This window comes from Pterocles gutturalis, unplaced genomic scaffold (assembly GCF_000699245.1).
Source record: "Pterocles gutturalis isolate BGI_N339 unplaced genomic scaffold, ASM69924v1 scaffold28951, whole genome shotgun sequence".
NCBI lineage: Eukaryota > Metazoa > Chordata > Aves > Pterocliformes > Pteroclidae > Pterocles > Pterocles gutturalis.
The window spans coordinates 29,497-44,582 of record NW_010106548.1 but is presented as its reverse complement, the minus strand read 5'-3'; the positions used below and the strand labels follow the sequence as shown (position 1 = coordinate 44,582).

General features: G+C 36.9%; 1 protein-coding gene across 1 annotated transcript in view; it reads right to left on the bottom strand.

The window, feature by feature from the left end:
• Window positions 1–4,451: 4,451 nt before the first annotated feature.
• The window catches only part of UCHL3 (ubiquitin carboxyl-terminal esterase L3 (ubiquitin thiolesterase)), a 40,037-nt gene continuing 29,402 nt past the window's right edge, over window positions 4,452–15,086 (bottom strand). The window contains exons 6-8 of the mRNA XM_010087830.1: window positions 8,728–8,803; window positions 6,151–6,209; window positions 4,452–4,906 (exon numbers count right to left, since the gene is read on the bottom strand). Coding sequence (XP_010086132.1) covers window positions 4,823–4,906; window positions 6,151–6,209; window positions 8,728–8,803 — 219 coding nt within the window. The 3' untranslated portion in view covers window positions 4,452–4,822. The remainder of the gene's footprint in view (window positions 4,907–6,150; window positions 6,210–8,727; window positions 8,804–15,086) is intronic.

The window sequence follows — 15,086 nt, the reverse complement described above, 5'->3', positions numbered from 1 at the left end:
GGCTCCCTCAGTTCCTCAGCAGCGGGTCTTCCTGTGCAGCCATCGACAGAGCCCCGAGGCGGAGGGGGACACGGCTCTGCACTCTTCTGCAGCATCGGACCATTTGGGGACGATGTTAAGAGCCTTTTCCACAGCTTTGGACGACGAGAGAGGTCCACACTTCGTGCTGAACTTTTTTCAGGATCTTTTATTTTTTTTCTACTTGAACTGTTAATAATGTTTTTCTTTCCATATAGTCTCTGTAAGCAAAACTGCGCAGATCTTCCACTTGTAGGGCCTGGGGCAGAACACATAGTGTATTTTTTTAAGGACTACTGAGAAAAGTTAACTTGAGCTTCATACTGCACACAAATTAGCTTCTCCTAAGACGTTTACGTAACGTTCTGCTCTGTAAACAACCTTCTTAGAAAAGGAAAGAACATTTTAGGAGATCAGTTCAACAACCCAAGACGCTATTAGCCATCAGTTTCTGGGGTACATGGAAATTTGTGGTACAGGTGGTACACAGACGAGGGAAAAGCCCAGGGACTCTAGCTGAAGTAAGTTCCACAGGAGATGTTTTCTATTTATTAAAGTTACAAATGCATAGAAATTATGCAGTTAGCTCCTCACAGTGGGCTGAGTTGAGACAACTATGCTATGGAGTCAGTGATGAATGAAATGATAATGTAAGCTTAATTTTGAAATTTTTTTCCTACTCCTTTTTCATGATCCAAACCAGATCAGCCACAAGACCAAACACAAATGAAGAATGTGCCTTCTTTTTGAGTGGGAAGCCTGAGCACCAGAAAACAACCCTCTCATCTCACTATTTAACATTCATAACTACAAAGACTAAAAAAAGTCTGAATAGAGTGCGTATGTACCGCTGCTGCTGGCTGACATCAGTTCGCATTCACTGTCATTACAGAACATGTTTCTGGGGAACTACTGCAGCCTTTCCCAGATTTTTAAGGTCTGCCTTTTCACTTCATATAAAAAGTTGATGCTTGTTCCTAAGCAGGAGGAAGTAAACTATGAATACTATGAAAGTTTAAATTTATTTGAGAAGAAAATTCTACGAAACAGGTTCCAAAAGAGGTAATGTTTAAAAAAACAGTTTCCAAGTTCTCTCTTATTTCTGGCTGTTTTATTTCACTTAATGGCAAATCAAATCACTTTTCTTGTGAATCAAGTGTTTTAATGTTTTAGATCAAATAATTCAAGTAATTTGAGTAATCGGGTTGATTAAATCCTCTTTTTAGTAAGCTGCATGGACCACAGCAGCTTGCAAGTCAAAGTTAATCACTGAGTAAAAGAAGTTCCAACATGCAAATTTCTTCCTCAAAGTAAATTTCAAATCAACTGTCACAGACAATTTATCTATAAAAGCCCAAACAACCAAAGTAGTTCAATATTCCTTTGCACTAACAAGGTAAGTCACCAGACTCCTAGATCAGAAAAAGACAACATATAGCAGATATGACTGCTAATTGTTGGTGTCAAAAGTAGCAAACATAATATTGTTCCACTCAGCAACTGTGTGTGCTCCCAGGGATGAGTCAAGAAACAGTTTTTCATAAACTTTTCACAGAGTTCTACAAATATTTTCTACAATAATATTTTCCACCAAGGCAGGCTTCTTCCCTTAAGGAAAGACCATATTTATTTTTTAAATGTGGGCTGTTAAGTGTGTTTATTTTCTAAAACTTACATTTCAATGACAGAGAACACTTTTCTCCTTCTTTCCTTAACTGAATTATGCAGCCATGACTGAAAGGAAAGGGCACTGTACTGGTTATTAAATTCTTACGGTTTCTCAATAAAATGCTTGTAATAACATGGGAAAACTTACACCAATATACTTAAAAGAGCTTGAACAATCCTAGCTGCTTAATACCACACCAGCTCCACTCATCTAAAATTAATATAAGTGCTGAGCATGCATCATTGCTTCACTCCTACATGCACCATTTCCATAAGATGATGTGTAGGGCTGGCCCAGTCTGCAGGAGCTTGAAGAGGGATTTCCTGGCAGTCACTAGCACTGCATGCCTGTGGCCAAACCATGCTCCACACAAAGGTGGCAAAACTCTGGCAGGGCTACACAAGTTTGGAAATACAGCGTTAATTTTCCCATGGAGCTTGAGCTATTAAGCACAGATTGTACAGATAAAGCAATTTCTGCATGGGTATCGCAGAGCCAGAAGCACTGTGTGGCTCTGCAGGGCTCATCAACCCCTAGTCAGGACCTCGCTGGACTATACAAGTCAGTCAGGCGTTAATACCTCACTCCTTGTATCCAAACGGTACAGGTTCTGTCAGTACCAAAGATATTCCAGCATCTTGCAGATTGCTTTACTTCCTATGCTTCTCAAGATGGTTGCCTATGCCAAAGCATGGTCTTACAAGCATTGGAAGGTGGTTACGCTGTACGTGATAGGCGAGATAGTATTTCTGCAGTGCAGTCTTTCAAAATTTCAATCTAGCAAGGAACCACGCAGTGAGCAGATACAGTTCAGCGTAGAGACTGGTGCACTGCTCTTCCTTTGTCATCTCAAACTTTGGAGAACATTTCCAAAAGCAGTGTTCACTAAAAACTACCATCTTATATATTTATAAACCAGAAATTAACACTGAAAGTAAAACAAAATAGAAGGAAACCTTACCCTGCAGGACAACTGATTTGAAGACTATGTAAAAAACACTGAGCAAAACTATCATATTGACAAAATACTCAGAATTCTTATAAATAAGTTTTTACTTAAGATTCAAGACGTATTTTTCCTGTGTGACTAGAAAAATCCCACTCCAAGTTTACTATTCTAACCTTGATTTGCTTTGTCATGAATTCACTTAATCAGTCCTAATACTCAATTAAAGGTCTAGGTCTGAAGAGATTTTGCAATAAATAATTTGCACAAAAGTAGAGCCCTTCCATTTATTACTAAAACCACCAAAATCTTCTGAACATTGAAGATGCACGTTTCCCTAAAGCAGACAACCGATGTAGCTAGTTTAACAGCTTTGAACTGGACTTCCTCTGTTTCTTCACCCTCCTCCCTACTGTAAAAGCACCATATCTATATTAACTATGGCTTACTTAAAATGTAATCCTCCAAGTCACCTTTAACATAGAATATACAATATCCCAATTAAATTGTGACAACTTTTATTTGATTTTTCTGATATTAGTAGGAAGACAATGCAGCTGCTTTGGTTCTTTGATTTTTATTTAACAGCAGGTTTCAGGGCTTTACTAATGAACACGGCAACATAAAGCAAATCTTAAATATACTGCATTTTATTAGGGTGAAAAGATGCTCAAAATTGTAAGCTCACTAGTGTTGTTCTTCCCCCCCCACTTTTCCAACCAGCTCATTTATAGAAAAGAGATTCTTGTTGTTAGTGGACTCTCCAAGTGACATGTTTTAGACAGACACTCCGACTTTTTCTTTAAAGTAGCAAAGATGTTCTTAAGTGATAAGACAGACTCCCAGGCCTCTTTCTTTTCTCTAAAGAAGGAAAACTCTGCCAGATTGCTTCTGGCATAAGCGCATTTGTTTTTCCTGCAATGACAATTGATAGAGAATGAAAGTACCCCCTGGGACACAGAGGGTTCAGTTTCCTTTGGCCGCGATCTTGATTGGAAGCAAACCTGAATTATTTCACTTTAAAGCAACAAATAACGAATATTTTTCTGGAATGTCAAAAACATGCACATTAACCAAACCCAAACTTCACAAGAATCCTAAAGCATAAAATTGTTCAGCCTAAAAAAAAAAAAACAAAAAAAAAAAAACAACACAAAAAAACCCCAACCAAGCACCCCACCATCCCAAACCAACCAATTTGTTACTAATTCAAGTGTAGAAATTAGCCAACAGTACCTTAAGATCCAGTGGGTGGGGTGGGAGGGATGGCACAGGGGAAGGGTATCACATAGCATTCAGTAATGCCACCTGACAAACTTACAATAGATACTCCTAAAGGGGAAAAGAAAGTATATGACCATCATGGCTATCTTAAAATCTATAGTCTGTTCTTGTTACAAAACTTCCATTACAACAATCATTACTTCTCTATCATTTTATTTCAGTTAAGTGAGATACTTCACGTTGCTGTATTCACCTGTGTGTTCCCTCTGCACTCCTACTGCTTAAACTAGCATTAATTACTAGCGTGGCTTTTCTGGGGCAAAAATCCATGTTGTTTTTCCACATATACAAATAGCAAACAATGGTTTAACTAAAGCTTTCTGGCAATTTATTAACATTATTAGGCTTGAGAAACAAGATCAAGTTTTATTCAAAATGTAAAGATGAAGATAATTTTAAAGTGTTATTGCTCACCAACAGTAAGAAGAAACAGTCATTTTCTGCCTTTTTTTCTTCCATATATTTATTTATAAATAGTGCCCTGAAAAGAATGCCGTTGTCTTTTGAGTCACCTGGAAAAGTTCTTATATTCTTAACATACCACATACTACACTCAAAATGTTATCTGTGAACGATACATAATACTGCTCCGAACTAACTCATCATTATTGTGATGAAATATCACAGACATTAATTCCCAAAACTTTTAAGGGGGTGGAAGGGGAAAAACCCACCACAGTGAAATCTTGCACAAGATGCATGCGTGTATATAAATAACCAAAGGAACAAGCCTTAGGAATAAGCGGCAAGATATAGCAAGGACAAATGCAAATGCAAAGTTTATTCCACATGTGCTACAATTAATCAATATGTTAGGGAAGTATCAAAATTTGTACTATTAACATATGGCAACAGTTTTATTGTTACAATGCATTGCAATAGATTAGTCCCACTGGAAAAGGCTTTTAAGCTGCAGACAGTGCAATTGCATTAAATCTTAATTCTTCTGGGTCACGTTCCATGAATTTCTTGCAAACTTCTATTGCATCCTAGGGAAGAAAGTAAAAAGAACAAAACAAAAAACCCACTATAAATCATACTTATTAAAAAAACTCCACAACTGAAATACAAAGATATGTTTTACACAAACTCAAAATGGAGTTTTCCAAAAAGTATGACTACATAGTGTGACAAATCCACAAAAACATAAATCACCACTGTTCAAGATTATTTACAGTACTCATATGGGCAGCATAAGACAGCAAAAGTTTTATGCACAACCTTAGTAACAATGATTTTTGTGACTGAATATTACTCTGTGCAACAGATGTGTTGCTTGTCTAACTTTCTAAATGCATCTCTGAAGTTCGCCTCTACTAGTACTGCTGCATTTAGAAATTTTTCCTTTGTCTCAAGATGAATCTAAGCTGTGTGGGGTAAACGGAAGACTATAAGTAATTCCTTCATCTAGCTTTAGGGTGCAATCTGGAGAACACATGTTATCAGTAAAACAGAAAAATAACACATACGAAAAAAGGAAAGCTTTATCCAACTTCTGCCCCTGCCCAAACAGGCACAAACTGTAAGCAAACTTTACAGACATTAGTCTGTGCTACTAAACTACAAAAAGGTTTTGTTTGGTCAGTTTTTAGTCTCTCTGGTTTCTTCTTTTTGTAAAGCTAATCCAGTCTGGATACCATAAAAGTCAGATCTATGCATTGCCTTCTCAGCTTCAACTTTGCATCATTCTGTGGGAATGACAGTTTATACTCAGTGTACTCCTTTTGAATTCCTTTCTCAACTGAACAGCTCCTGACAGAAAGAAGCACCCAAAAGAAGCCACAAAACTGGAGAAGAATGATTATTAGCAAGCATCAGAAAGGAAGTCAACTTCTGTCTAGCACGGCATTTATCAAACTAACTAAAAATAATGAAAAATTATCCTGAATTTTCAATCCGATGACTTCATCTCATGTACAGTTTGAAAGGAGCACGAGTATATTAAAACCTCAGCACAAAAGAAAAGTCAGTCTGATCTTCTGTTACAGTGAACCCTTCTGAAATTTCTTGTTATCATGTCATGATACTCTGTCATCCAGAGTTAGATCACGAGCATTCCGAAATAACTGTTTCAAAACAGAGTAAGCCTAATTTTGTCTCATAATCCCCCTTGCTCTTTTCCTTCTCCAACTGTAAATAGAGCAAGACTTTTGTATAAGTATTTTTTATAAGTTTTGTGGAAATACAGCATGAATTTTGTATAACATCATTTAAGACGGTTTTCTATTCCTACCTCTAAAAAAGAATCATCACTGGTTTCCCCATGGTTTATTGGAAATGGCTTGCGGCCATCTGTTGAAATACAAAGCAGGATTGAACAACACCTTTATAAAATTAGAAAAGCTTCATTCTTCCATTTAAAACTATATGAACAGATTTTCGGTCTTCACTTACAAAAATGCTATCTCATTTTTCATTAAAGAATAACACATGCAGCTAACTATTCCCTTGTCTCTCCTCCACTGTTGACTGCTTCAACAGGTATCAGTATGTATTCTGATAGAGTAAAAAAAAAAAACCAAAACAATTAAATGCTTTTTAATATTTTATTTTAAAAATTCAAGGCTGTAAGTTGCAACTGTTTTAGTGGTGGCATAGTGCTTCAGTTTTTCAAGCAGAGAAGAACAATTTCTACTACACTTAACGGATTTACGCAGACAGCTGTCTGTGGTCTTTGACAGCTGCGATCAGGGACTCCACAACAGAAGAGAATACCAAACCCACCAGTTTGAAGAGTCTGGCATAACTGAAATGTTAACTCTAATTTAAAATAAAAAAGCAAACAAACCCAACAACTTTAAGTATTAAGTACTTTCGCAGCATTGAAAAATGGTTGCTATCATTAATTCTTTGTTCTCCCATTTGCAATATAATAATAGTATCATTCTGAGCATTTTTAAAATAATTTATTCATAGAAATATGTTTCAGGTTACTTGTGAAGAGCTAATAGTAGGAAAACATATGCCAAGATATCCTAAGTATTTGCTAGACCAAATTCCCTTTTGGCTCTGTTCTCCCTTTCAAAGACTTTTCCCTCCCCAAAGATTCCATTGAAGATGACAATACTTCCAAAATACACTTTCCATAACTAAAAATAGATTAAATGTTAGAAAACTTTTGGATTTACATGAACAAGAGGGTGTTCATTACTGTAACAACCATGATTGATGATACAACAATGTAAAACCCTCAGAACATGCCAGGGAAACAGAACTGAATGGCCTGTACTGTTGCAAGCTCAGTTTCATTCAATTTTTTTTTTTTTTTTTTTAACATACATCTCGGAAGAATAGCATTTTAATTTCATGTGCCTATAAATAATGTGTTTTCTATGGCAAAAACGTCATAAGCATTTAACATCCATGTTCTTCCTTAGCATTTTCTGCCTGCCAAAGCCCACATGCTGGCCAGAGGGACAGAAGCCAGTGAACTAATTGAAAAACCTCCCGTTTTCCTACTTTTAAGTGTTTTTTTTTTTTTTGCGTTCTTCCACTGGTACAGAGAGAAGTTATTTTAAGAAAAAAGGAAACAGTAGTATTGGTAATCCACTATACAGTTGCGCTAAATGCCTTTTTTGTTTGTTTGTTTTTTGTTTGTTTGGGTTTTTTTTAATTTAAGCAAAAAAATCAAGTGGGTTTTATCTTGCATCATTCTCACAGAAAATAGCTAAACACAGTAACCATAGTCTGTAAGCAGAACAAGTTAACGCACAATGAAAACATAACATTCTAGCGCACAACTAGAAGAAGAGCAAGCCATCCATCATGCCTTGAAATTCAGAGTAATAAAATATTTATATTGCATCCCACAGTAGGGGCCCCACTGTTTGAGCTAGTTCAGTGACAGACATACAGCATCATAAAAATACAGAAATGCGTGCCTATTGTTCATGACTTACCACTGATAATACCCCTTAGGTCACCTTAATATTAACATAAGCACTCCTTATATACCCCTCATGCCCCAGGTTATGATTAGTTGTCACCTGTTAAGGGCATTGTTTAATTACTTGTTGATTTTCAAAAGACAAAAACGTTCTCACCATGAAATACTGCAAAAATTGTTAGGAAAGACCAGTGACTTGCAGTTTTTAGATCCTGATCCCCTTCCTAGTTTTCCGAATTGCCTGCAGCAAAACCTAGTTGCCCAGCAACATGTTTAAGATTGGAGTCATTAGAGAATATCTGAGCAGAACTTGGTGCTACACAATCTGAAGAGGGAAAAAATAGCTGTAATTCAGAAAACAGAGGCTACTGTTTTACAGTTAACTATCTGGAGACCAGAAAAAGGTCGAAGAAAAAATAACCAGCCTACAACAAACGAGTTGCAGAGTATTAGTATCTGCTAATATTCTGACTACTGTATAATGATATTTAACAATATAGCTAACATTTCTAAAGTGGTATACAGTTCATTTTATTAATTCCACAAGCAATTCAGGGACATAAGTGTAGCAGTATGTCCCTCTCTGAAACTTTGAGTGTTCATCAATTCTTTCTTGCTTCCTATCCTTGTAAATCATAAAGTAAGTTTAGAGGCAGCCTAACATTCTGTATCATTTTATCTTAATAAGAGGGAGTTGAGAGAAGGACAATTAAAGAAACAAAACAAAACCCAAAAAACCAACAATGGGAAGAAGGCTGCAATTGTTTGACAGAACCCCCCACCCTCCAGACCCTATGAGGCAGTTGAAAAGAACCTAAGCCTTACATTAAATCAAGTAATCTCTCTCAGACTTTGACAGTTAACAACATTACTATTTGTATTTGTTTCAAACAAATGGAGAGTGTGGATAAAAAGTATTCTTACCCAATTCATAGAGATGACCGCCTACATTAACTAATGCAATAAAGTGAAGATCTACTTTTTCATCTATACTTGGTGTCTGCAAGACAAAACAGAACAAAATTGTTTTCACTAAAACTCTTATCACAATATGATTAATGATAACATATCACAAAACACCTTGCCAAGAGAAATCACAAGTGAGAAGCACATTCTGGACCTATACAGAATGGCAGAAGTCACACTGGAGAACAATTTGCAATATAAAGAAGCTTTATGCAAATACACAGATCAGTAAGAATCCTTTCAGTAAAGTATCTGCAAGTATTTCCAATTATAGCTCTACATAAAAGCTTTTTTTCATTTTTGAAGTAGTAGTATCAGCTCAAATACATTAACATTAAAAATAGATAATAATTTAAATAGCAACTCCTTCACTAACCCATATCCCATAACACAGTGATGCCGGGCTGAATAGTGAACCTATAGTATTTTAAAACTGAAAATATTCACTTGGTCAAAACAATTTTTCCTCTTAAGCCACGTATAGCACAGTTAACCTGTTCCCTCTTAACAGGCAGGCAAAAGAAGCAGTTCACACATCTTAGGTGGGGAGGACAGAAAGTAACCAGACATGCCTAGAGCTCTGTTTGTCTCAGAGACTTCTGAAATTTCAAAGTGGCATCATCACTGCACACCAAGAAAGGACTGAAGTGCAGTGAAAGCTTCAAGTGACATGACATATAAAATGGCTGCAGTTGTCAAAGCTCTATCTAGCTTGACACTTTGTTGTGAACTACAGCAAGCCAAAGCTTTTTCAGAAGAAAACAGGGCATGCACAGCATGGTACTCTGCCAACACACATTCCCAGCATCCACTCAACAGTGGTTTTTGATCTTCTGAGCCAAAAGGTGCATCACCACCATTGTGTTCAATAGCAATTGATGGTCTTACTTTCTTATCAATCTGTCCAGTCCACATCTGAGCCCCCATCCACAATTTAAGACAATACTGTTTGAAGGAATGTGAAAAACCACCTCAGTTTTTCTTAAATTATCAAGAATCTGACTTTCGTGAAAATATGTCATGCAGTTTTCTTCCATCTTGTAATTACAGTTAGCCTTACGCGAATTTCTCAGAGTGCCCCAAAAATCTAACAGTTTGCTATAAACAGATCAGAGTGTAAAATGAGTTGTAGAACCTTACAGTCGCATCATGTTTTCAAGACTAGAAGTTTCCAAGACTAGATTAGAAGTTTCCTTCTTCCCGATTGTCACAACAAAAATTACTTTAAAAGACTATCTAAATTGAAGAAATGCAGCAAACAACCAGAACGATAAAGTGAAGGACAAGAAGTCACCATAAGTCCTTCAATACATCAAGAACGCCAAAGAACACAGCAGTACAGAGGAACCGCTAGCAGCTTACAGAAATTCTACATAGCAAGCTCAAAAAAACGAAAAAGAGAAAAAACAAAACAAAACCCCCACACAACCTCCCCTCAGTCTCATTTGAGGTTCATCTCCATGACTAGTTAAAATATGAAGGCCATAAATACTCTGTTTCGTCTCTTCCAGAGGGCCTACAATGGAGAAAGAGCATTCCTGGTGCCGAAGATGAGGTGGCTGTCAAAGGGATGATAGGACCCTTGCACCAGAACTCCAAGGAGCCTTTTCCCCCTATGGCGTAAGTAATTGCCTTTGACAACTTTGCTTTACAGAGGGCCAAACAGAGCCAGGGCTTACAGAAAACCAAGGAAAACAAGCAGCCTCTAGAGTCTGGCTGCCCTAGGTGTAAACTTCCAAGGATCACAGGTTTCTATAACTTCCTGAAACCGCATGAGACAGGAGCTGACAACTGAGGGGAATAACAACAAGGTGCCATTGATTGACCAGCAGTTAGAAGCATCTAAAGCATGGTGCTACAAAAGTGTGCAGGCAGGTAAAGCTGAGAGTCCTTGCCAAATCCCACATTGCCACCTAATCCTCATGTGACTTCATGGCTGTTCACTTATCAATTAAACCTACCAACTGGGAAATGTGGGCTTAAGGAATTTCAGGGTTAGGGGAAAGACTACTGCCAGTTAGTCTCACGTTAGGAAGGAAATGGCTTAACATTTAAAAGCTTGCATCTGAACAAATGCTACCTGGGCTCAAACTGACATTAACTAGAAGAGCTCAAAGTATCAGTATTTCAGAGGACTTTTGAGATGTTGAGGAGTTGGTTTTGAACACATTTAAAACAAAATGGAGTTGTCCCTTTGACCATTTTGAGGGTTGTGTTCTTTGCCAGCTTTTAATAAACACCTTTCCTCTAGAGGGACACTTGGCATGCTCGCAATGGTGAGCCAATACACAGCTAGAAGATGGATAGAGAAGCCATCAAAAAATGGAGGATTAACTTTTCATAGAGTTTACTAGAAGACAGTGCTGTTCCTATAAAGTCCTGCTGAGTATTTGTACATGCCTAATTTAAATAACGTACTTCCATTAAGTGCTATTGCCACAACCCATGAGAAATGTTGTTTTTACATTTTTAACTTCCCAACCTCATAGAAAGAATGTAAGCACCACACCATTATTAAAGTTTCTACCACATGTTCTAATGTAGTCAGTCTCCTTCCCCTGTGATTTCTTTTCATCTAATGTAGATACTAGTAAATTTGCTACCAAGTAGATCTATTAAGTTTCTTGCAAAATTAGGATTTCAATCATTTTTTGACAGACAATTACTTGCATTATCCTAAGCACAGAGAAACAATAGGGTCTGAATAGTCAAGATCACATAAAACTTTATATTACAAAAACCTGTTGCTTATGGCTTTGGCAAACAAGTACCTGGATTAAACTTTCCCAATGTGATGAATCTGATTCAAAATCCCCCCACCCCTCCTTAGGGACAAAACCCACATCCATTGCATATGTGTGCATGGACATGCACACACAGACAGAGTGAAAAGAAGCCTAGCCAGGCCAATTTCTGCTTCACTGGGAAGCTAATTGGGAAATTCTAACACTTGAACCAGAAGATTTTAAATTTCAAAGGAATAGAAAGAAGAGGGCATGTCAGCTTCAGGGAGATGTCTTTTGTGGTCTCCTTGAAAAGCTATACCTTCGTCCAAGTTTTCAGGTTCTAATAAACAGTGCATGTGAATGCTTAGAAGAACGAGAACATAGCTTTAAGAGATTTGCCTACACGTTCATCACTAGGTAGTATTTTCAGAATAATTACAGAGGATTTTCTCTTGATTACTCTTCTTGTCAAAGACCACAGTAACATAAACACCAGTCAAGTGTTGGGCTGAGCTGTTCCTTTAGATTTTTTCTCTTAGAAGCCCACTCAGTGCACAAAGGAGACAACAGATTTGAATGACCACATGTATGAACCACAAGGCAGGAGAAAGACACCGGAACTTAATAAGATGATTGTCTAATCAGAATTTGGAACTAACCTATGGGATTCAAGACTCATTTCTGAAGTCTTGCAAAGAGCTGTAGCACTGAAGTGAAGAAAATTTGTATTTCTCTCCCATCCAGAAAAGACAGGGAAAGGACAAATACCAGCATCTTGGGCAGCTTACAGAAGCCTATGTTATGGTTTCAACCTTAGTATAAGAAGTAAGTTTCAGTAGCATGGGTTAGTGGACATCACTTTTCTAATTTATATCTTCAAAAGGAAAAAAAAAAAAAACCTGAAAAATAATGACCAGTAGACTTGAAACTGATTTGAAGAGAAAAATGCAAAAAATTTAGTGGTCAAAATGATGGTTCTGAGAACATTTTCTCAGCTGTAATTTGTTCTCAAAGTACTGAGATAATGCTCAGTGATAGTAATACAGCATATCTTCATGAATATCCAGTCTCAATACGAAAGTGACAACCAAGGTTGTTGTGTCCTCTAATTTTGGATACCACATGAAAAGCACCTAAATTACTGAGTCCCAATTTTTCAGCAGATTTGACTGCCTTCTCTGCTAACCTAGACATTCAAATTAAATAATAAGCCATTGCTGACTGCTGTGAGAAGTCAATTTTAATTGATCTCTCAGGTCAATACCTGTTAGTTCATGTTCTTGAAACAGTACCACTACATTTCTTCCTCTATTCTTCACTAGCAGATTACCAATCAGTAATTTTTAAAATGGCACTTCACAAGTTTTTACGACACAAATAATAATCCTTCCTGCTCCCTTTTGCTGTACTGAGAAATTCCTTGATTTTACCTTTCGCCACTGCATGCTGCCCTCTCCTTATGAACTATAAGTCTTCTTTCCTGTTGCACTAACCTTCAGAAACTCAGTGGTACACCCCTATATCACTGTTTGCCCAATCATATCAGCTGGTCTAATATAGTATATTTCATCACTTACAGTTTATCTTACTAATGCACTTAGACCATTATCCCAATCTGAAAGTCAGTATTCAGTTTTCATGCATTTGAAATCTTTTTATCTTCAAATGTTGCTCACTTAGAACAAAACCATTCATCAAAATTGATATGCAACTGGTTTATTTTCCCCAAAACGGCATTTCTGGGACAAACACACAATTACGAAAAAAAAAAAAAAAAAAATTGGCTTGCTCTCATGGACATACTGAACAAGTCTTCACCACTTCCTGCTTAAAATTTATTTATGAAAGATTACATTATATAAACAGGTTCAATGTTACATGATGGATTTCAGGTCACTTCTTCCAACTAAATCTTGTATTTTTATTATTTCCTTACAGTTGCTCTTGAGAGAAAGGAGTGAAGCAAGAAGTCTCACAAACCAGTTCAGTAGAATGCTTTACATTACAGGTAGCAACTGGGAGAAAAAACACGGCTTGTGTTAAGAAATCGGCATCAAGTGTCTGTCAGGTTCTGGAAGAAGAGCAGTGAAGACTAATAAGGAAAAGACAATTTTGCAGAACCTTGAGGAATAAAAAGTTTCAGGTGCATCCCATGGAAAGATCATGACAAAAGTAACTTAAGTCTAAGAGAAGAAAAAACCTTAGGGATTTAACTATATAATTTCACTCACAAGGAAGTACAAGAAGCCAAAGAAAAACATATTCAAAAAAATGAAGTTTACACAACGATTCAATAAATTTTGAAATAAAGAGGGAAAAGTGATGCAATTGCTATTGGGTAGATTAGGCATCTGTAATTCCAATTTTGAAGCATAGAGCATGCTTGGGCAAGTGTATTGTGTAGGCCTGTGAAAGGCACTTGAATCCTGGTTAAAATACTGCAGTTAAAACAAAGACCCCTGAAATTATGATCACAAGTTTCAGCAAGATTATTTCTGGCTCATTCTCACAGAACCGCAACATCCCTATTCATGCCTAATATACAGCAGTGAGTTTACGGTACTTGAAATGCTCTGGAGTTTCATAGTTAAACCTACATAGCTTAATTTAGATCAAGGTATCCCTTGTCCAGCGTAAGGAAAAAGAATTTCTACAAGAAAGATGCTGAAGGACTGTCTTGAGGGCTGACCCAAGAATGGACGAGCAGTTCCTTTGCTAAGCATTGCCCTATGTATTTTTCTACCATGTTGTCACAGAGTTAATGAGCTTGAGACAGCTTGTCTACTATGTCCCCAACTACAGCGAGAATATGCAAGTGTCAGGTGGGGTACAATTCTCAGCTGCAGGACAGTAGTATCTGATTTTGCATGGGAGGAAGTCAAGCAAGAAGGTGAAATTCAGAGGTCTATCAACGACCATAGTATCTGGATACAGAATGTTTATAAAAACACAAATCTTCCTTTAGGTCCATAAGCAAGAGGGATTATTCGGCAGTATGCTCCTCTAAATAGGTATTTCTCAGGTTTTCTTAATGAACAGGAACTTTAGTCTGACACACAAAGTAAATGGGAGGAAAAAAAAAAAAGAGCAAGTTTCCAACTAGAGAATTGTAGGAAAGAAAAAAGAATTAGGAGATTAGCTTGACATATAAAAGGCAGCAAAATGATCCTAAAGCAAGTAGAGACACTAAACTAAAAGAACAGATGAGCTGGAAGAAAAAGAGATCATTACCAGGACTGAGGAAAAGACAAGATTACTAATGAAGCATGTTGTTACTGATAGCTTAAAAATTTGCCAGATCTAGCGCAATTTATCAAGTTTGCATAGAACATTTCAAGACAGTATTTTCAATTTTTTTTTCTATTATATGTTCTTAGCTCATCTTGAAACCTACTCTAAAAATTCAAGGAAAGTTTTCAAGTACGGAAAGTAGTTTTATTTAAGGAGCATAAATACAGTCTTCCACCATTAAGACTTTAGCTCTTAATTTTGAAACAATCTGTTTTCTGTCAGTGTTTAAAGTAGTAGAAATGTTCTTAGAACTAAAAGAAAGTTCAACTGTATTTTAAAAGCAATATGCAGGATATTTCC